Consider the following 24,213-nt stretch of genomic DNA (forward strand, 5'->3'; position numbering starts at 1 on the left):
CCCCAACTCCCTCAACCTGTCTCTATAGGAGAGGTGCTCCAGCCTTCTGATCAACCTCATGGCCCTCCTCTGGACTCACTCTAACAGGACCCTGTCCTTCTTGTGCTGGGGACCCCAGAGCTGAATGCAGTGCTCCAGGTGAGGTATCACTGGAGCAGAAAGGAGAAGACCCACCTCCCTCACCATGCTGGCCACACTACTTTAGATGCAGCCCAGGATATGGTTGGCTTTCTGGGCTGCAAGCACACATTGCCAGCTCATGTTGAGCTTTTCGACAACCAACACCCCCAGGTCCTTTTCCTCAGGGCTGCTTTTAGTCTATTCTTTATCCAGCCTGAATTTGTGCTTGATCATATTGATAAACCATTTGAGATCAGTACATAATTTTGTTTTACAGTCAGACTTGATCATATATTAGCCAAATACTCACAACCAGAATAAATCAGTTATGTCCTGAAATAAAACTGTATTAATAAAAGTGTCAGTTACTTGTCCAACCATTGTAGGTGGAAGACTTATTATATTTATTGCAGAGCTGCAGCAAATTGATTAGAAAAAAAAAAAGTCAATTTTTACTTCTTCTAAATATATGTCATATATATGTAAATACATATATATGTTTTTCACATTTCTGCAACTGGTTTTACAATAAAACTATTCTACAATATCATTTTTGAAAGCACTGCAATAGGAATTATTATTATATATATGCAAATATATATTTTAAGTTTAAACTTCTGCAGCTCAGGTTTGAGTGGATTGAAGTAAAAACTGAATGTAGGAATAGTTTTAATGAAGAAAGTACAATGAGAAACAAAAGCATTTATCTGTTAGAGTGTTCTGATCTAATCATCTTTAAAGGCCAAGGTTGAAACTGGGTGATGATCTTCTCTCACCTACTCTTTCCTTACGTATAAGAGAAGAGAGTAGTGGAAGCAGATTCTGAAATTTCTGTGAAAGAACTAGTAAGAGGATTTACAGTTATTTTAAGTGTTGCAGTGACATGCAACCAAATTAAACACACAGAAAAATATGGAAAGCAAGCCCTGGATTTGTGATAGAAAATGGGTACCTGTGGAATTGAGACAAGTTGAAACTCTAGTTGAAGCCTCTACTCTGAAATGGCCATTGACTTCACAGGCTTGGAGATTTGTGGTTTCCAAATTACCTTTATGATTAGGTACTTAATAAATGTTGTGTACATACTACTTCAGTGAAAATCCATTAAATCTTCTAGTTAATCCCTTTGCTACTATGTTAACAGATGTAACATTTCAGTTGGGCATTATTTATAAAACTTTGAGATGATCTTGAGTGAAAATTCCATTGAAATGTCCAGTAATATAGGTTTGTTCCTTTCTCTTTAACACAGGACGACAGCAAACAGGCTCAGTTCTTAGCTTTGGCAGTAGTCTACTTTATTTCAGTTCTGATGGTCTCCAAATACCGTGATATTCTAGAACCACAACGAGAAACTGCAAGATCTGGGAGCCAGGCAGGTAGAAATATCAGACAAGAAATAAATTCACCAACAAGTACAGGTACATTTGTTTTCTTTAAATGTTATTTTTCATTTTCATGTGTAGATTTGTTAGAACTGTAATTATCTGAGTTCAAAGTACTTGAGCAGTTTAAAATGCTAATAGGAAATTACATGGTACTTTCTTTCTCTAAAATAATTTTAATGTACATTGGCAGATTTCACTTATTTTGTGCATTTGCTTATAGGGTATAACTAATTTTCATTTTTGTATTGCTTTTTATGCTTTTGTTTATTTCATTTGAATATAATTGAAAAGAAACAGTGTGTCTGATGGTGCTAAAGCTGTAAAGTACAAGACAGTTGATCACCACAACTTTCTTAGGCTATTATTTGTTAGTAAGAGCAGATATCTTTATACAATGAAACATAAACAGCAAACACAGCTCTTCGCCCATGTAAACTCTTTTAGTTTAAATTAGGAGGTTTGTGAAAAGGTGGTGGTGGAGGACTCCTTTTTGGAGTCCTGCTGTGTTGGTGCCTACATTTGAAAGCCTAAGGAAAGATTATAAGAAAAAGGAAGCATTTCTCTTGCCTTCTTTGAACTGCTTGTGATTTATTTTTTTTTTAATAGTAGTAGTATTTTTCACTGGCATGTGTTCTTCAGCCTGAGAGGGAGGGAGTCTGTTAGCTGTCAGAGCCCATCAGAAATTAAGAATCCAAACTTTACCCCACTTTGTTTCAAATTCTTTATACTGTCAATTCAGTAGGTTTTTCAAGTCCCACTGGATTGTTTACAACTGTACCTTCTGTGTTAAAAGAGCTGAAAACAGTAACTGAACTTGTCCATGAAGCTCTTCATGTATGTTTTTTGTCTTGTATTGAATTTTAATTACTTCATTTACGGAGTTTCTGATTTTCATTCTTCATAGAATGTATGTTCCAATTTGTGTCACATTTGCATTTAGTCATTATCTTCTAATTCATCATTATGCTTTAATTTATCATTTATATATCACTTCTGAAGTTTATGTGCTTAGGGGCTTCCCATTTCAAATATAATACATGAACATGGTCAATTATGAGAAATCATATTTTTTGTGCCTTTCTGGTTATATGTTATTGTCCTGCACTAAAAAGCTGCTAGTTTCAGTGAACTATTTCACTCATGATTATCTTCTGTGTACATGTGTGTGCATATATATATGTGTGTCTTTTTTCCCCACATGGTTGTTGCTCTTGAAGTGCCCAAATAGGTGTGCTGTTTCCTATCTCTTGATACAGAACTTGTTTTCTTCCTTTAGAAATGCACTTTATGTTGATAATACCATATTTGCATGTTTCAATGAGATAGGACTTCTGTCATGGATCCACAGTGGACCAGGCCACACATGAATATTAGCTGGCTCACATTTGATTCCATGATTTTCTCCACAGTTGTGGTCATACCATCTATCCCTCACCCAAGTTTGAACCATGGATTCCTTGCCAAGTTAATTCCTGAGCAGAGCTTTGCCCACTCATTTTACAAAGGTAATATTAACATCATCTCCTAACCTGTTTGGGTGTTCTTATTTAATGTAATGTAATACAAGAACTAACTGTGATGTAATTGTTGATAAATAAGTATACGCCTCAGGTTACATGGAGATCAGACCTGATGACACCTTTAAAACTTTAACTTCCTGCCTACATTTCTCTAGGAAATCTCTTTCCCAATTTTACTATCACTTCTTAACTTTACTTACTATGAAATAAATTTTATAAAAGATTAGTGAGGAGGAGGGAATGGATGTAGAAAATTCTAAATGCTTTTGGTTTGTGGTTATTCTACTACAATATTAGGCCCATAAAGTCAGGCCTATTTTTAAAAAAATATTGCATACCACATAACATATGTAGTATTTTTGTAGTGTTCCCTTTCCCCGTATATTTTCCTGTTATTTTTCCTTCCTTTCTTGCTTTTTTTTTTTGTTCTTGCTTTCTTGATGGTATGTAAACCTTTGATATTGTTTGTACTGTTAATTATTTTATGCATGTTAGTTAATGTGCTGTGCTGTGCTTTTCTTGAATGAGAACACTTTTGTGACCAGAGCAACTATTACATGTTTTGGGCCTGCTTTTGTTTGTTTGTTTGTTTGTTTGTTTTAATAGTTATATTATAATATAGAGAAAATGTTTTTTAGATGCCATTATTTGAAAAAAAGGGTTACCCAGTTGTAATTTTAGCCAAATTTGCATGTACATTTCCCCATTTATTTGCATGTACTATAATGTGAATATAGAATTATAGGTTAAAAAACAACATAATGAAAATGTTATTGGTATAATTTTGCAAAATCTCAGTGAGTAAAAAGTTTGATTTATAGAAAGATGAAGAGATTAAAAACTGCTTTCTGTATATAAACAATATAAATAGTTAACTTCTTTCTTTGCTAATAATGTAACTTATGTTATATTTATCAAATCCTGTTCTGGGAAAATTATGTTAAAATTTTTATTAGATTAACTTAAAAAATCACTCCGTTTATCTTACATTTCTTAAATTTCCATGTGTGCATGTAAGTATATTATAAAGTGTTTTAAATTCTAACAACTAACAATCAAGGGTTTATGATTTTAATTAAAAAGTCTGTTGTCTGCCATATGACGAAAAGAAATAAAATTTAAAAATACATTTTCAATCATTGAATTTGCTGATATAATATTCTTTGTTGTTACACTGCTGTGTTCAGTCTATCATTGATTTTAAAAGAAAAGCAGGGTGGGGGGAAGGATCATTTACTCTTAGTTCAGAAGAGTACTACAGTGTTACATAGACAATAAAAACCTGGAACAATTAGATCTTCCTTTCTCATCTCCTTTTGCCTTTAAAGCACATTTTTGTGTAGCAGGCACAGATATTTTCTTTCTCAACACCTTTTGCTTGAAAAAATGGAAATGGTTAGACTGCCTCAAAACTTACATTTATTTAAAAATATTTTTTAATTTAATACAATAAAAGAAATTATGCAAAATACGTGAGATGATGTTGCTATTTGTATATTGCTTGACATTTGAAATAATGGATGTAAAAAGGAGTGGAAAAACAAATATTTTTTCTTCTTATCCATACTAAATAAAAATAATAAATAAATAAAAAATAAAATAAAACAAAACCAGAAAAAAAAAAAAGACTAAAAATAAGTCTTTTAAAAATGGAGACAGCTGTATAAAATCACCAAAATATTTCAGATAAATATTTCTTAAGAGATATGTCCTTTATACTATTGTCCATAGTATTTGCTTTACCTCAAATTCAAGTATATTATAGTTTTATTTTGATTTGTTCTTTTAATAGTTCAGTAGAGCTACAGGAATAGTAATAGTAAAAAAAAAAAAATAGTAAAGTGAGATACATAAGAAACTGTAATGAAGAAATTGGCTTTATAAACAAATTATTCAACACAGGAAATTTTATCTGTAACTATTTAAATTTATTTCTTGATATTTTCTCTTATACCTAACTGCATCTACATCTCTAATCTGCGTATTATTAGAGAAGAGCATTTCTGCTTTTTAAATTCTGGAGTCAGTTCCTCAGTTTTGAAGGACATGAGCAGGAACTAAAAAAAAAATGCCAACACTGTCAGAGAGGCTTAAAGTCAAAACCTGTTTTGTCATTTCAGGAATTTTTCATTCCGGTGACTTAGCCAATCAGTTTCATTTAGACATGCTTCCACATTTTGGCAGCAAACATATAACACATTAATAATATTTTATATTTTAAGATATTTTAACATATTATAGCATGATTAAATTTAACATTTAAAAGTCAATATAAATTTTTAAAGCACAATCCTATTTACTATAAAATGGACAAAAATTCATTTGTTACATGGAAATAAAGCCTCTATATTTGGATGTAAAGGGTGTGTTATTTGTCAGTCCAATTCAATACAGCAAATTGTGTCATCATTGCACTATTGTTGGAATGGTACAGGAGTTCCTTGGAACAGATCTCTGTGGGAGATTTCTTCTTAGTGATGCTTCATTTTTTTACTTTGTATATGGCATGCTCTTTTATTACAATATATTTAAGGATGTGTAAGATCCTACTTATCTCAGGTGTATTACAGTATGTGATTGTTGCATGCTTCTTACGAGTAACTACAGTTGGTGTCAAGTGCAGTTTCTAGGAATTCTAAACATCATTGACCTTGATATGAAATTTTCCAGTTCTCATCATTTAAATATGTTGACCTTTTCCCAATTTATTGATGATATTAATAAAATTTAGTATTTAAATAAAATAGTTTAAAATGTGCTTCACAGGAAAATATATTATAACTTTACTTATAATTGCTTGTAGTCACTAAAATAAAGTTTAAATGTTTTGGTGTTGTTTTTTTTTTGTTTGTTTGTTTGCTTTTTTGCTGTGAACCAAGTATTGTTCACAAGCTATATGTTATCTTATGGTGTTTAAAGGAGAAAGAACACACAAAGGAAGAGGAAGAAAAAGGTAAACCAATGGTGTCCATTATACCATTGTGTCCTTGTATTAAATGGTGTATTTAATGGTATTTAGCAATAACAATGTGTATTTATTTATTCTGCTGGTTTTTGTTTTGTTTTGTTTTGTTTTGTTTTGTTTTCTTTCTTTCTAAGCTCACCATGGGAAGGATAAAGGTGTCTCTATCTGTAGATTTACTGATTTACTCTTTTACTCTCTACAGTATTTCTAAAATAATTTGCGCTTAGTCTGACAAAGCAGAACTTGTAAAATCAAAAGAAATCTCACTCTTTTCTATTTAGATCATATACAGATCATGTATGCATAAAGACATGAAAGCAACCCTCCTTAGATCGTATTATTTAACTTCATAACTTCAGAGTTTTAGAAGGGGAGACAATATGATAGTTTTCTATGATATCAAAAATCTTAAATAGAATTAAATTCAGCTCCAGAGCTTTAAAAAGCACCTTAACATGTGGTATTAATCTCCATAAAGATATCATGGCATAGCTCAGAAAGTTTTATGAACCAGCTTGTAAGTCTGCTACATCAAGGCTTATTCCACTTGCTGCTTCAAGTGTCAGATACTGAGAAATTCCTTTGGGTACATCAACAAAGAAAAAGACATACAATATACACATACACTACTGTTGGCTTATTTATTCTATGCAACATCTTCATACCTCATGTTATTCATGGCTGGATGCCAATCACATAAGTGAAGACCTCATCTGATTCAAATGCTGACAGTTTGGCAAAATTTCAGTCAAAAACAAATGCTTGTAAGGATACTCTGGAGAAAACTTAGTCTTGCTCATCTTTTCAAAGATACAATGCTTGTTTACTACTCCTTGAAGTTCAGAAACAGTTAAGACAAATCTTGGGCAACAGAATGTCTCCTGAAAGACAGAAGTTGACTTATTGGCAAACCTTTCTTCCTTTGTGCTCTACAGCTTCCAGCTTCCAATATTGTGAAGTCAGGTGAATCTGGTTAGACAATCCTGAATGTGGAGTACAATTCAAGCATCTATTCTACAGTAATTATCACAGTCACAGATAAAAAAAAAAAAAAAAAAAAAAAAAAAAAAAAGTAGATTAATATTCTTTTGCATCTGAAGAGTGTCTGAGCAACACAGTCCAACAAAAGTAAATGTTGTCAGACTTCTTTCTATTCACAATACCAAAGAATTAGAATAAAGGCTTTTGAAATGTCAGATAGATCTGTTTTTCTGAAATTGTAAAGGTTTCAAAATGGAGTCTTTGGATTGAGAATTATTGAAATGCAAGAGTGACCTAAAATGTTTCTTGGCCTAAAGACTTTTTGGTTCATGGGATTTCTTCAATTGACTGGGATGAAGATAAGCTCCATAATTAAAATATGGAGTTAGAAAAAAAAAATAAATCGATATAGCATTATAATATATTTGCCAGAAAGGGAAAGTTATTTTACCTGACTATTCAAAGATGAAAGAAAACTTACTTTATCATTCTCAGTATGTCAAGTGGCTGTGGGTATTGTACCTATAATTTGTACTTTCTGGAAAATGTTTCTCTTTTTCCATTGTTATTATTTTTGTTTCCCCTCAAGCAGTCCTAAGTGAATTTTCTGTGGTTGTTTCTCTGGTTGAAAGTCTGGGAGACCTTGTCTGACTGTAGAAACTGCATCTGTTGAACAACAAATATAGTACCTATTTTATCATGTGAAGCTTCTTCATGTATTGGTGTTTTGAGGGGAAAAATAGCTAATGGAAATCTGCCACACTTAGCCAGCAGACCACAAAGATGGTGGTCAGTTACATAACTGAGATCCCACATATAGCAAGGCAACTGTGATCTAACTGTTGCAATAACGTTTTACAAATTTTCTCTACTGGGGTGGTGTAGCCAGTGAATTCTGTAACCCCTTTATTTATATCTGAAAAGAATCTGTTCGTGCCTGTGCACTTGAGTAGTATATTAAGTACAGAAGCTCTGTTTTTTTGTTTTGTTTTGTTTTGTTTTTTTTTTAATTAAGTTTCTTGCATGGGAGGACTTAAAAGAGTTGACTGGTGCTTTTGCTCAGTTGATCAGCATTTGTTACTAAAGTTACTCCACTAGGGAAAGCTGAACATGCTACATTTCTTGTAGAAGCATTTACTCAGGTTGTCCAAGTTTCAAGAAATTGCTCTGCTCACTTTATTATAAACCTGCACTATTGCAAAAGCTATAAAATACACATTAAATGGGGTAAAACATTTATTTGTTTTTAGGTATTCCAGTCTCCTTTTTTTGCCTGGTAAGTGCTTATGATCCTTGAAGGAGACTATTCATTGAAGTCCGATGCTGTAACAAAGTCACTTTCAAAAATTTTTGGCTTTCATCTTTGGTGATAATTTCATGTGTTGTATTTGCTCGAGAAACAGTGTTAGAGCTTAATCTTTACTCTTGCTACTGCTGAGGAATGATTTCAAGTTCCTTGAAAAGTTTCCTTTCAAATTCAGTAGGTTGAAGGTAGTCCCAGTATGCAAAGCTACTTCCTGTGGAAGGCAGACAAGCTCCTTCTGTTTTACTTTACAAGCAAGTACTCTAAATTAACTTTAATGTCAGAGGAGGTTCAGGTCTCTGTAGGAGTGTTATCAAGACTCTGACTTCTGACTTAATGGCACAGTGGAACTTGCCAGTTCCTGGAGCCATTTTAAGATAACATTGTAGTGGTTGAGACATCCTTAGCAGTCTTTACCTCTGCCCCTTTAGTCAGCAAGAGCTACCAAATTCTGCTCTTTCACATGTAGTGAATTTAGTGTAAAATGCTAAAATCTGTATTTCTGGAATAGTAGCAACTTTAATATCTTAGAAGACATTGTTTTGTTCTTGATTAGTTTATCTGATTTTTCCCACATTTGTTATGAAAATATCTCTGTTATGTCTGGAAGGTGTGGAAGTCAAGACTGAAACACTGGGAGTAGCCCTTTCTCTTACCAGATAGAGGGTAATCAGTGTAAATTTTGAGAGCAGAAATATCGTATTGGTGGAATAAGCCTATGAAATAGTAGATGAGCATTGTGTCCTCTGTTAAAAGCAGCTAAACAGCCTTATATAAAACCAAGTAACCTCTTAAAGGAATGTCTATGAATTTGTAGTAGTTTTGGTTATGGTGGCCAGGAACAGCAGGGTGAGTTTTCTCAATTCTGGTCATTATTAAAGCTATACTTGCTTACACTGAGGGGTTATTATATTGTTTCAACGGTACTTCCATCTCCACCTCATATCTCCAGAAGTGGAAAGGTGTGAATGATCTTTTTTTGCACATTAACTGGGAGCCTATACATTCCTAAACACACAATCAATACTACACAAATAATGGAAAGATATTTTCAGTCAAAAAGAATGACATTACTACTTAGCATTATTCAGGAGCGTTTTCGAAATGAAAGTGTTGCAACAGTTCAAATTGCCTTATATCATATTGTGTGGAGAACATTGATGTGTAACTTATCACAGCACTTTATCAAAAATGGATTGTATTTTCATCTCCTTTGATATCGCTGTCTATATTTTTCCCAAACACTGTAAATGAACAGATTTTTAAAGGTATGTGCTGTAGAAGAACTGAAAGCTATTGATTTTTTTCTTGATAGAAGTAAATATATTAAGAAGTTGCAGAAATTGCTTTTTCTTCTGAGGCAAGTAAAGCATCATTTTTCTGATCTCTGAGTATTGTCCATTGCTATACCATTATTTGTATTCCTAGTGTAGTAGCATAGATTTTCAGCCTATTTTTAAAATACCTCTTTTGCAGAAGGACAGCAGTCTAACTACACAAACTGGGCTAAGGGACTAATTTATATTGCCTTTCCAAATACCCTTTGCCTCCACAAAGCCCTGATAAAATCTGTGGCTTCATCTTCCTCAGAATATAGTTGTCCATATACTTTCAAGAAGTTGTGTTAAATCTTATAAGTGAAAAGAATGATAATCATGTGAATGATAAAATTGATTTTCTGCATGCTGCTCCAGATTATTATATTGCTTTCCTGATTATATAAAATATATGCCACCTATGCCACCACTGCCTCTGAGAGGAAGTATATTTTAAGATCTTGGCATAATAAGAAATACATCTTGATCAAATATTTATTACCATTCACCCACTACTTAAGGGATCAGAAGATATATAGTTCATTACTAATTAATCAATCATTATATACCCATGAAGCATTTGTAATTTATTTTTGTTTTGGTCAAATAACATTGACACTTCGATTTGTTTGTACAATTTACAGATGTTTTAAAAGTTATTTTTTTCCTAAGTTTTTCTATATTTCTTAATTTAATGCTTTTAGTATAAGTTTTATCATGTCTATGGAATATTTTATTCTTCACTTTTTTTGTGACTGGATTTTGTAACCTATGTGACAGAATTTTTGTTGTTGTTATTAGTTTTATAATAAATGTCTAAAACAAAATTATCAGCTTTCCCGTGGTGAGTCAGAAATATAGATATTATCATAGATAACTACTGGCTCATCTGTTTTTTCTTTTAAAATTGTAAGAAGGGAGGGTAGAAACCTGTAATGTCCAACAGAATGAGAATCACAACTTTATTCTTTCTGTCCACCATTCTGCCTTCTTCACTTAGTTTCTGTTCCTGTGATCCTTTTTTCCCATAATTTATTCGCAGATAGTCTTTTGTTATCTGTGTGTTTTTTGAGTTTACACAAGACAAAAATAAAATAGAATCTGACAAAAACTAGGGAAATTCACCTACAAAAATTAAAATATACTATCATACTGTTCCTGATTTACATTTGTTTTTTTCTTTCAAATGCAAACTATTTATTCTAAAATGGATATGTCTTTATTACAGCTTTTAATTTTCTAGTTATTTTTTTCTTATGAGTTTTTTATCTAATTGCCTTAGTTAACTTTGTCCTGAATAGTTTTAGGATCATTTAAATTTTGTTTGGTAACCAGGTGATTGGTCAGATTGATGTACACGTGTTTATTGAGCACTGAGTGAAGGAGGTTTGCTTAGTAAGAAAAGTGATAGTAAGACAGAATCAAGACTTTGATTAAAGACATTGCCTAAACAGATCATGAGTTATGAGTCTTAAGTGACTCTTTTAATACTCTTTCTTTGATCAAGGTAGAAGGAGCTGCTCTATGTGCCTGCCTGAGTCCAGAATTGACTGGGGGGGTGGAGGGTGGAGTGGAAATAAAGGCTTCTGAGGAATTTAAGCAAACAGAGTTAGTTTCCAGTGAACAAAAAGAGAAGACATGGACTTACAAGTGTCCATTTGAGATGCTGGCTGATGACAACTCTGTTCTCTGCCATACAGGCTCCTCGTCATTTACCAACCTTGAATCCCCCACCCTGTCACTTCTCCATTTCTCTCCCATTTCAGAGCCTTTTTGTTCTGCTAATGAATGCTGCAAAATACAAGTCGCTGTTAATCAGATAACCTTGCATCAGAAATAACAGAATTCCATGAAGTACATTAGTGGGACATGGCCAAATTTGCCCATGAATGTGTAGTTGTTACATGAAGAATAATACTGTCTATGCTGCTATATACATTATATATTATATATATTATATATATAATACTGTCTAGGAGTGCACATTATGTGGTTAGGCCAGGACCAGAAGGACAGGAAACTTTTTCTGTATTCTGTGATAACTTCCACATAGAAATAGAAATGCCAATAGGACCAAAGTTACTGAGCAGATATTGAGCAGCTTGGCATGCTAATGTTATTTTAGTGTGATCTTTACTGTTGTGCCTCAGCCTCTGAGTACATTTCAATTGCAATTCCATTTTGGTTATTCCATTCAGTGTAATTTTAAATCAGACCCTTATTACTCTTTAATTCCATCCTCTTATTTATTTTTTTAATTTTTATATAACTGTGCTGCTTTTCATAAGTGAAAACTAGTAGATCAATATGGCTAGGAAGAACTCGTTCACCATCTCTTTATAGCCTAGAGCTTAGCCATTGAAGAGTTCCCACCTGTGGGGGAAACTGTAATATCACTGACTTGTTGGCTTGAAAGCTTCTCCAGCCTGGGATGTATGCTCTCTTTAAAAATGTAGAATACTATGGAGGGGTCTGTAAAATACAGCTAATAAGGTTTTAATTAGATACAGATATCTTAGAATACAGATATCTCAGAATATCTGTACAGAGAACAACACATACATTTTCTAGTGCATGTGAAGACTGAAAAGTGACAGCAACTCTTATACCAATATTGATCCCGAAGCTTCCATTACCAAATCTTGCTATATTGCAAAAAAATGACAATGATTAGGTTAATGCACCTTTCAAATAGATTTCATCATGAGGTGGAAACTAATATATTCAGACACATTGTAAGTGGTTAAAAATAATGATTTTCATTTTTTTTCTTTTGAAAATTTTCAGCTAATTTTTGTCTAGGTGTGTTTTTTTAATCAAATGAAAAAAAAAAAAAAAAAAGACCATAGGTATATATACACAATTTCTCACTCAATTTTTAAAAAGTAATCAAGATTAAAAACAGAATATTTTGTGATGCCAGTTTTTTATAACAGCAAAATCTTGTTTGTTATAAACATGAAGTGTCTCATTATTTACATAATAAACATGGTGGGGGGTTGTATTTTTTTAGATATTTGGAAACAGTACAAGAACTATTTAGGTAAATCAAAAGGTTAAAACAATTACAATACACTTCATAAATCACAAGCAAACAAGATATTTTAGGCATGGAGTGTGATGGGTAAGGTTACCAGATATACATGTCATTTAGTTACCTTAAGCCCATATTTTTCCCATAATGTCGTAGATGAACTCATTAGTTACAATGAAAAACAGTAAAGAAGAGGCATCTGGCTTCCAACTGCCTGTTTCTGACAGGGTTAAGATCACTAGATCTAGTAATGTTTGTGCTTTGTCTACTGACATGGCCTAGTGCTGTGGAAAACTGATGAGGTTTGCTGAAAATTTACAAGATTACTGTCAGAATGTTATAACATAGACAGATGTAATCAGCTATATTTTTGCTTCTGTTCATGTTTAAAACTATTGTTTTGCTAGGTTGTTTGAGTATTTAGAATTTTTTATGAAAGCATACGTTACAGGTTTAAGATTTTTACAGAATAACAATGTGAAGCAGTGTTCAGTACTGATTCTTTATTCCTGAAGTTTGTAGGTTACAGAAGTGCTTTGACACAGAACAAATGAAGAAGAAAACTTGTGGATATGCAGTGTTGCAACTAAAATTGGTTGGTTTCTGTAACTCAGGCTCAGGAGCTTAGAATTTACCTATAATAGTACCAATAATAATGCTGATGCAGAAGGTTTTTATAATATGTCTTTTCAGACATTTTTTTTCCTGAATTTCACAAAAACTTACTCACTAGTGTTCTTATTTGAAGGACAATTACTAATCAGTTTATCTGTTCTGAATTTATTTTGGTTTGATTTACAAAAAATAAATTTGATTTTTGTTCATTTGGCTTGCCTGATGTTTTGAAAAATAAGAGTTAATACATTGGATATCAGCGGTTTTTAGAGGATTACCATTTGTGGTGATACATCAGACTAAGCTTTATATACATAGTGCAGTATATACATTAATATTCACTGCAGTGTGAATATACACACTGGAGACACAAGAAAAGTGCAAATACAAATCTGGTTTCTGTGGAAATAAAGTATCATTACACTTATCTTCATGTAGAAGATGTCTCGTCTCATGATATTTGTGTTCTTAAATCATTTTAATTAGCTGTTACGCATTGTATGGAATGTCATGTCTAAATTCTATATCCACAAATTTAATTTTCCTTCCACTTTTGACTTCAGATGGTGCAATTCTCTTGGGTCTTTTGTAATCCTTTGTTCCCAAATGAGAGTAAGAAACCTGCTGAGTAATTAAGTTCACTCCTATTTATAACATACGGAAATTTGTTCTGTGTTTTGAAGTTGCTACGCTGACTGGAAGGATATTCTGTAACCTTAATTCCATATTGATGGCTGTCACTTCTCAAACAAAATTTATTCATAGTGGATTTGCATTCAGTTTATCTCATGACGACTCTTCCATTTAACTTAAATCCTTTTTCTGGATTTTGTATCCTAAAATATATATGTATAATAGCTGTTGTATACCCTCTCAATAATAATTTGGCCAGACTGTATCATCCAAACTCCTTTTCTTTTCTCTTCTTTTCTTTTCTTTTCTTTTCTTTTCTTTTCTTTTCTTTTCTTTTCTTTTCTTTTCTTTTCTTTTCTTTTCTTTTCTTTTCTTTTCTTTTCTTTTCTTTTCTTTTCTTTTCTTTTCTTTTCTTTTTTCTCTTCTCTTCTCTTCTCTTCTCTTCTCTTCTCTTCTCTTCTCTTCTCTTCTCTTCTCTTCTCTTCTCTTCTCTTCTCTTCTCTTCTCTTCTCTTCTCTTCTCTTCTCTTCTCTTCTCTTCTCTTCTCTTCTCTTCTCTTCTCTTCTCTTCTCTTCTCTTCTCTTCTCTTCTCTTCTCTTCTCTTCTCTTCTCTTCTCTTCTCTTCTCTTCTCTTCTCTTCTCTTCTCTTCTCTTCTCTTCTCTTCTCTTCTCTTTTCTTTTCTTTTCTTTTCTGTAAAAATACATCACTTTTTTATGTGAGAGTGTGTCTATATGGTGGCATTTCATCTCCCTCAAATACAGCTCAAATACCTCAAATACAGTATTCCACAGTGAAACTACCGAAGCCTTTTCTAATGACTTTAATACTGAACTGTTTCAGGACTTCTTTTTTTGTTGTTGATGTTTTTGTTTATTATTATTATTTTTATTATTATTATTCATTAAAGTTTGGAATCATGTTTGCCTTTTCCATGACATCAATGTATTGGTCACTGGCTATCCAGGGATTGACGTGTCCAGGTCCTTCTTTTTGGTCATTTCCAGTTGCTGAATTCCAGTTGTTACAGGAACTAACCTCTGTGTTAGTCACTGAATGCATAGCTTTGAACTATTTAATTTAATTTGCAGTTCTACCTTAAATCCTTCTGTTCATCAGTTTTACCTTACAACTTTGTCATCAGTAAGTTGCACTAGAGCATACCTGAAATTGTGATTAAGGTTTTAAACAAGATAACTTCCATGGTAGTTTCCCTCTGATACTTTTTCTTTTGAAACTACTTGATGGCTCCTTCTTACCCAGTTTCTTTTTTCACCCTCTATTAATTTCCAGTTTCTCTACACTAAAGTAAAATCACTTGTGACACCTAAGGTTTGCCAAAATTGACCATTTGGGCCATATTTTCTTTGACCAATAAATTTTAAGAAAGCTCTTAGTTTAGTCTTTCAGCAAAGCCATTTTATAATCTGTCTCATTCCACACCATTACTATTCTTTACTCCAAAATAAATCCTGAAATCTTGCTTACTGTTGAAGTCTTGTTGTTGTCCAGATCTTTCTTTTTCCCTTTCTTAAAATAAAAACCTACATTTTATATTCTCCAGTCATATGTCTCCACTTACATCTGGGAAAAATACTTTCTATTAGACCAATAATTTCATAGATTGCTTCTTTCAAAATTGGCTTGGAGTCGGTCAATTCCAGTCATTTCAATACACTTAAATCATTCTGGTTTAGTTAGAGCATTTGAATTTTGTTGTGGTTTAGCCTTGGCAGGCAGATAAGTGCCACCCAGCTGTTTGCTCACTCTCCCCAGGTGGGATAGGGGAGAGAATCGGAAAGGTAAAAAGTTGAGATAGGGACAGTTTACTAGGTAAAGCAAAAGCCATGCATGCAAGCAAAGCAAAACAAGGAATTCATTTTCTATTTCCCATCAGCAGGCAGACCGCATCCAGGAAAGCGGGGTTCATCACACGTAGTGGTTTCTTGGGAAGACAAATGCCATCACTCTGAACATATTGCCCTTCTTCCTTCTTTACACAAACTTTTATTTCAGAGCATGACATCATATGGTGTGGAAAATCCTTTTAGGTCAGTCTGGGTCAGCTGTCTTGCTTGTATCCCCTCCCACTGGCAGGTCAGCAGAAGGAGCAGAAAGAGTCCTTGGCTCTGTGTGAGCACTACTCAGCAACAAAAAAAATCAATGTGTTATCTCCACTATTTTCATCAAAAATCCAAAAGACAGCATCATCTGAGCCTCTACAAAATAAATTAACTCTGTCCCTGCAAAATCACAAGAAATTTCCAGAACCACATTTGCATTAGTTTTACTGCCTATAGCTTTGTGTTCAACATTGTTGACCTTAATGAAAATTGAATCTAAGTGTACCCTACTTTCACCATGTAATCTACTGTCTTCCTCATTTGTATCATAGTGGAACCTCATATTACTTTATTTAGCATAGATTTCAATAAGCACCTTCATTTTACTTTCGGCAGTTCTCACTTGCTGTCCACTACTGCACTTATAATACAGCTTTCTTTGATGGCTATTCCTTTTTTCCTTCCTTGCATGTTGTTTTTTAGGTTTTAAATAACTGCAATGGTAATAACTGAAAGAATATTTGCTTTTGTGGTTTTATAATTTGAGTCTTTCTCAAGAAGCAAGGATCACAATATTTAGTTCCCTAAAGATGTAATTTTTACATAGTTTATTAGCAAATAAGATTTAAATTACCACTTGTCTCTTCAAGCTATTCAAATCTTAGTTTGAATAATCATAAAGTAGTCACAACTTCTAGTCATAGTTCCTGCAACTATCACTGAACATTTGTTGTCTGTGAATTTCTGTTCTAGCCTCTATACATTTGATATTGCTGCCTCCCCAGGTGTTCAGCACAGAAATGCAAATCCTGTTTAAACATGGCAGCAATCTGCTTGACTGCTTGTCCAGTCCTGCTCTTTAATTTGCTGTTGTCTTTGGATGGATAAAGTTAAAGACAAACAAGCAGAAAATTCATTAGGCTTATTCTGTGGATCAGATGTCCCTCTGCGCCAAATATAGGCAGTACTAAGTAGATACGGATTTTTTTACTTCCTGAACCAGCAGATGCTAAGTGCATCGTATGCAGCTCATAAATCTGGTTTCTACTTCCTGCTTCACAAAACAGGGCTCATGTCCATTTGGTAAGAAGTGTTTAAGGCAATTAAGAGAAAGAGAAGGAGGAAGTGGTTTCAACATTTATGGCTGTTAAAAAAAAGAAAATACTATTCAGTATAATGGGTCATTCAGCTTTGTATTTTTAAAAACCTCTTCTGTTCTATCTATAAGTTTGTCAACGCTTGCATATATGATTAGCTTTACACTAGCATATTTCAAATAAATCTTACATGGATATTTTTTTTCTGTGTATGTGCATACACACACTTATGCCTCTGTGGTAAATACATAGATATTTTACAGCTGATTATATTACAAAATTAGTAATAAAGTATATGTACTTGTTATTCACGTCATATTGTTGAAGGATATTTTTGTTTGAAATAGCTAGATAGGCAAAGCTTTATCTATGTTCTAAAATTTTTTCCAAAATAATCAAGACTTAGATAGCTTTCTATAAGCTATCGTTATTTTTATTTTTTTTGGATGGTTCTGATATAGAATTAAGCTTTCTATAAGCTATCTATTTCATACACAGGACGGCTAAATTCTATAGCAATGCAAATGACCAAATGTAACTAAGGTAGTATGAAAATAAATCTAAAAATCATTTTGAGTGCAAGCCACAATCTATTGCTCTAAAAATGTTACCAAAAAGATGAAGATGAAGATGCAGTTTATTCACAACTTTAGCTAACTTTCAACTAAACATACCAAATTGTTCTTATCAGAATTCTTATTAACAGAAAGTGTTGTGTGTTCACTGCAATAATTAATAGAGGTACACTTCCTCGGTTCCAATATGTTGTAGAGCCTGTTTCAATCTGGAAATGCTCCAAACTCAACAGATTTCACTTTCCCATCTCTATGAAGCTGTGTTTATTTTGTTCTGAATGTTTGCCAGAAAGAATTACTGAATTTTACCTTTTGTGAATGAAGAATTATTTAAAGAATAAATAACACCTTTTTATTTGTGTATAAATAAATTTGTATTCAATATAATTGAATATAATTGTGTGTAAAATGTGTATAATGTACATTTTAAACAAAAGGATGAAGAAAATAAAAGGTGTTGCACTTCTTTTGAATGCAAACTTAATATTTGCTGACAGCAATAAAAATCCTTAAGTTTACAGTAATCCTAAAGCATAAGTGGTTGTTTTTTTATTTTCCAATAGTCTTACAGATTATCTTGATATGCAGTCTATATACATTATGATTTTTAATGTTGTTGCTGGCATTATTCTTCTATTTGATTACTGTGTGAGTAGCAGGCTGTAATTTCTAAATGTCACTGAGCTTGCATAATTCAGCTTTGGGCTCCCTCTTACAAGCCTTTATATATGCCAAACAGCTATTGTAACCAAAATGTTTTGTATGTAGAATGCGTTTTTACTGTAAACTACTAAGACTTGTGGTCTTTCTAAAACTTGTGTTTCTGTCTTACAAAATCTACTGATTATATTTGTGGAAAAAAAAGAATCAAAATATATCATATTGTTCCAAATCTCTATTTCACTACAGAGACACCAACTGTATTTCCAGAAAATATCAAAGATAAAGAAACACCAACACCAGTTGAAGATATTCATCTGGAAAGCTCTATTCCTCATACGGATTCAGGAATTGGAGAAGAACAGATGCCCAATATTTTGAATGGGACAGACTTGGAGACCAGCACAGGCCCTGATGCTATGAGCGAGCTGTTGTCTACTTTGTCTTCGGAAGTGAAGAAATCTCAGGAGAGCTTAACCGAAAGCCCCAGTGAAATCTTGAAACCCTCATCATCAATATCCAGTATCAGCCAAAGTAAAGGCATCAATGTCAAGGAAATACTGAAAAGTCTCGTGGCAGCCCCTGTTGAAATAGCAGAATGTGGTCCGGATCCAATCCCTTACCCTGATCCTGCTCTGAAGAGAGAAGCTCAGGCTATTCTTCCCATGCAGTTTCACTCATTTGACAGGTATATGGCTGGATTCATTGTTTTATATTGATTTAATTCAGAAGTTTGAAAGTGTTATTATTATTATTATTATTATTATTATTATTATCTTTTTTTAGTGTTGTTATTCTTCTATTGTTATATATTAGGCTGTCCTAAAAAAAAAAAAAAAAACAGCTTCATTAGCTCTACTTTACTGTTTTACTGAAGCAGACCACACATATAAAAGTGATTCACCTTGGTTTGCTCCGTCAGTAGTGAATAAAACTCTGTGATGTACTTGGGAAACAAGCCTATTTTAAATAAATATATTTGCAGCCATTTTTTTTTTTTTTTTTTTGTCCTTTAAAACAACATTTTAGTGAGGGGGAGGAGAATCTGCTGATACAGAACAGATTGGCTGTGTAGAAATTCAGCTGAATATTCTTTCAAAGGCTTAAATTTTAATTGGATCCATCACTGCACTTGTTTCCTAGTACTGAAACGCTGCAAATATGGCAGGCGGAATGTATAGTTATAGTGGAAAACAGTTTTCTTTTAGGTCTTTAAAAAGCAAATATGCTTAAATGTCAGTGTTTAAAAATGAACTGTTGAAGATTTACCCAAGGAATCCTTTGTTTCTCTTGTTGGGCTATAGTTTCCAAGCCTCTAATGAAAATAATTTCCATTAAATGTCCAGCCTATCTTAGTTACACTAAACATAGAAATTGTGATAAAATGTGCAACTGTCAACATCCTTTGGGGAGAAGGGAAACCTGTTTTATTGCAGGCCCAACCTGCAATGTGTAAAGAGCTAACTCTCATGTGTATGGATGTGATTAAATTTTCCAGTATGACAAGATCCCTGTAGTTTATTCATGAAACTGATAAATACATATATATATATATATATATAGTAAATGTGAGGAATTGAGTTTTAACTCAAAGATATGCTAACTTTTGTTTCAAATCTTTAAGCAGTTGTAAAAAAAAAAAAAAATAGTTCATAATTTAGTTGTATCTACATCTACAAGAACTAAAATTCTGAAAGTAAAAAATAAAACAAGAAAACAACTACATTATGATTTATAAGAAAGAAAAAAAAAAATCTGAATTTACAGAAAACCTCCAAAAATGTCAGAAATGTCTTAATTAAAGTTTTAAGAAAAAACAATGTGCAATCAATGTTTCCAATATAATGTAATCAGTAAAGTGCAAGAAAATAGATGAAAAGTTTAGAATAAAAATGAAGTGCTTTTTCATCATGAATTGCATAGAAAAGCTGATGGCTTTTGTCTGTATGCATAGATTAGTACTAAGGCTGCTTTTCTGAAATAATTCAATAAACAATCAGCATCTGTTGTAAAAGAGAAGATTGGAATGAGATAAGAAAAATGAAATGTGCTTTAGTAGCAAATAATATTTCCCTTTCTAATTTCTAAGAATATTTTCCCTTTCCTAATATTATTTTGGGTCTTATAGCCATTTTAGAGAAAGCTTATTTTAGCAAGTGCTTCATTAAGAGAATATTTTTGGTTCATCTGTCTGCGTGGGTTGATTTTAGACTGATTTCAATGTGAACTTAACATTAAAATGATTGGAGAGATGAGTCTTATTATGTATTTTTGAAGTATGTCTTTATAAAAAAGCATTAAAAAAACACTACAGGGCTGCATTAGGTTGACCACAACTTCTATTTTGTGTGAGCACCCACCTTAGATTCTTCTTGAAACAAGGTGACTGCTCATACATTTTGAATGGTAGCTGTTAATATAGAATTATGGAATAATTTGAGAGCTGCTGCACACCTAGAGTTTACATTTTTTTTATAGGCATTCCATACTTAATAGGTTAACTTAGGGCCTAGAGTGTTTGGGGTTTCTTTATTTGCTTATTTGGTTTTATATTTATTTGTTTGTTTATTTGTTTGTTTATTTGTTTATTTATTTTATCTGCTCTCTTACCCTGCTGACCGAGTTGTGATTTCATTCTTCCATGTGCAAAGTGTATAACTATGTTTGTATCTTGGTAGTATATGCTGTACCATATCAAATTGGTATTATTTTTTTTCCAAAAAATAGAGGTAATGGTTGGTGTTTAAGCAAAAGAACACCTATTGGATCTACTTCATTAGGATATTTTTTCTCTTTGATAGATCATTCTGCTATCAGATTTTGTTCTGTGAGGTAGAGCACACTTTTTATTATAACCAACAACTGTGAAGGGAAAATTGGCAAGTTCAGGCAGGTCCCACCAGATCAGAAAGTGTTATATTCTTATTGTCAATTAAATGGGTGTTATTGAACAGTTAGCATTGTCCTAAGTACGTTAGTGTTCTTCACCCAAAGGACCTCAAATGGCTGGTTGTACCTCCTAACTGTATCACTGAATACTACCATTGTTCAGATACTTATCTGTGCATTCCACTCATGTTTTTAAAGTATTTTCTTGACCATTGTGGTACTCTTTGGAGTTAAAAGGTGGATGGATTCATTGCTTTTCTTCTTCAAAGTGCAGATTGAGATCCTTACCATGAAACTTTTTTTTTTGGAGGGGGGAGGAATAACAACTTACATAGTATATTGAAATCTATCACTTAGAATTAATTAAAATGTGAATTGAGGAAGAATCATGGATTTTAGCCTGTGATGATTTATTAACTTTTTCTGTTGCCTCTAGTATCCTAATTATCATTGGAAAAATGAAAAAAAAGTTACAGCTTGGTTGTCTGTCAATGCTTACTCATGCAAATATACTTGTGTTTAATGATATAAACTAAAAATCAAATAATATATATTACATATTTTTTGGAAGCCAACACTATGCTAGTGAACCATATTTTTGTACGTTCTTATGTTGCTGTAGTTTATACAGCTTTTGTTACTTCACTAAACAATGTGGCTGTTGGTCATGTTTATTCTGTCTAGGGAAAACCATAAACAACAGAGTGTATTTTTTTTGCTAGATTTATTTGTTTCAGCTCATATTTTGTTAACTTTTATAAAATATACACAGTGATTCTGTATTTATAAGCAAATCAAGATTAGAGAAATGTATTTTTCATTTCAATCAGAAGATAATTTTAGTCCTTGTGAGGCTATAGTGGTTTTTATTTTTAATTTTATTTTTCTATTTGGATGGCTGAGTGTGTTATAAAAGAAGGTATATTAATAAATAATTACTAGAAAAATAAGAGTATCTTTGTTGTTTTACAGTCATTTCATTAGCTATAATCTCTCATTTTATATGCAGGTAAATGGCATATGAAGCAAACTACAATAAATAGAATTGAAGTCAGGAATTCTATTTATCATTAAATATCATGTGTTTATTCCACACATTCTTTTAATTGTACATTGCTAATATGTTCATAAAAGTCGTTGCCTAATATGCTGCAGTGCATTCTTAGAATTCATGCAGTTATAAATGAAATATAAAAGCAGAAAATGTGCCCAACATATTTTATCAAACCGGACTTCTGTGCAGTTAATGTATGCAGTGGTTCAAGCACTATCGAATGTAAATGATGAGGTGATATTGATGAAAGGAGGGGATTGAGGTCTCGGGGGGCGCTGATGACGGATTGAACAGAAGCGGCCTTGCACCACACGTAACTCAAGTCTGTCGTCTTCACTGCTCAAAGCCATAATGGGAGGTGGCAGTCTGAAATGAGTTGCCACGGCAAAGAGTATTATTTTTGAAATGCTTTCACACAAATCACTAGGCCCTGCATACAACTTAGTTTCATGCTTTAATGTCATCAGGAGGCACAAATTGGTGTGTCTAATTGTTTGCCACCTGCCAGCAAAATGAGCTGCCAGCCAGCCAGACGGGTTTGATTGTCTGTCAGCTATTCAATAGATTGAGAGTGACAACATCAAAAATTTCACTTCAAACTCTGAAGCTTTGAGCAGCTTTTCAGAGACCTCTTCCCCACAAGTGCTTCTGGACAACTGCATTTTTCAATTAGTTTTCAATATATTGCTGCCTTCTGCCTCATCTGTCTTAAGGTAGCTGTAATTACATTATGAGCTATATAAACAGATTTCTGGGACACAGGAGTCTGGATTCTCAAAGTTATGACATGTCTTTTAACATCAGACTAAATTCCTTGAAAATGGCATCCAGGATGACATTTTTAGAAGCAAACACTAAAGGGTTATTTCACCTAGGTTTGCAACTAATGGAGCATAACTCACCAACAATTTCTTTTGCATTCTCATCTTCTGTCTGACAAAAGTCAGTATCTGTTATTGATTTTAGGGTCTGAGGCTTTCCTTGGGTTTTAGGCAGTTTGCATTTGTCCCTCTAGACAACCTAGACAGTTAACATTTGTGAATTTATTTGTGTTTCTACCCAGTACTACACTCTAAGGTTTACATTTGTTCCATTCTACTGTTTTTCTAGTAGAGAGATTTTGGAGTGAGGCTATTTTTGAAATTGAGAGCGCTCTTGGTTTTGTATATGTTTGTTTGATTTTTTTTTTTTCTAAATTAGATTTTTATATATTTATATAATTATTTTTTTTCTACATGTATCAGAATTATTTCAATAGGAGGCATTTTTTCATAAGCAGAAAATCTTGAGTTCCTGGAAATTAGATCAATTATTTTTCCTAAGTTAAATATGTTACTCACTTTTAATGCATTATCATTTCATAAATTGGAACATTATGGGTTATCATAGTTCAACAAAGTCTCTACAAACATAAGTTAAAATATTTTGAAGACATACTTTTGAAGAATTTTAGGCTTTTTTTTGTTGTTGTTTGATTGGTTGGTTTTTGTTTTCCCATGGAAGGTCCTTGGGGGCCAATCTTAAAGATATTTGTATGCTAGAGAAGATGGACATTTTGTGGAATCCAGTCAGGGATGGTATGTGTCCTGTCAGTATGGAGAAAGGAGGTATTTTTAAAATACATTTAGATGCGTAGCTATATTTTGTATACATGGACTATGTTTGAAAGTAATTGTCATTATCTCTATGTGTTTTAGTAGAATGAATATATATATATATTATATGTATACATAAAACTGATTACAGGAAGGGAAAAGAACAAGAACTGTGAGAAAAGATACTCTGAAGGCTCAGATGGAGAAGTTCACTTGTATCTGTTGTATTATTGCACATCTTTGGGAGATCACTGCTGTACACTGGTCTACCTTAGTCTTTTACGTAAAATATCTAAATCAGTACACTACATTCCTGTTACACTACGTCTCCAAAAAATGTAAAACAGATTTGCCAAAAACTAGATTTGGTTTTCTTGAAAATTTAATACAATAAAATGAGCTATGAC

At 32.8% G+C, this 24,213-nt stretch overlaps 1 protein-coding gene across 10 annotated transcripts in view; it reads left to right on the forward strand.

Moving 5' to 3' along the window:
- The window catches only part of NBEA (neurobeachin), a 522,340-nt gene that overhangs the window by 197,912 nt on the left and 300,215 nt on the right, over positions 1–24,213 (forward strand). For all 10 annotated transcript variants that reach the window (XM_084537470.1, XM_084537471.1, XM_084537462.1 and 7 more), the window contains 3 exons: positions 1,373–1,541; positions 2,918–3,013; positions 18,518–18,956. In XM_084537470.1, coding sequence (XP_084393596.1) covers positions 1,373–1,541; positions 2,918–3,013; positions 18,518–18,956 — 704 coding nt within the window. The remainder of the gene's footprint in view (positions 1–1,372; positions 1,542–2,917; positions 3,014–18,517; positions 18,957–24,213) is intronic.

The sequence above is a fragment of the Aythya ferina genome (assembly GCF_964211825.1).
Source record: "Aythya ferina genome assembly, chromosome: 1".
Lineage (NCBI taxonomy): Eukaryota > Metazoa > Chordata > Aves > Anseriformes > Anatidae > Aythya > Aythya ferina.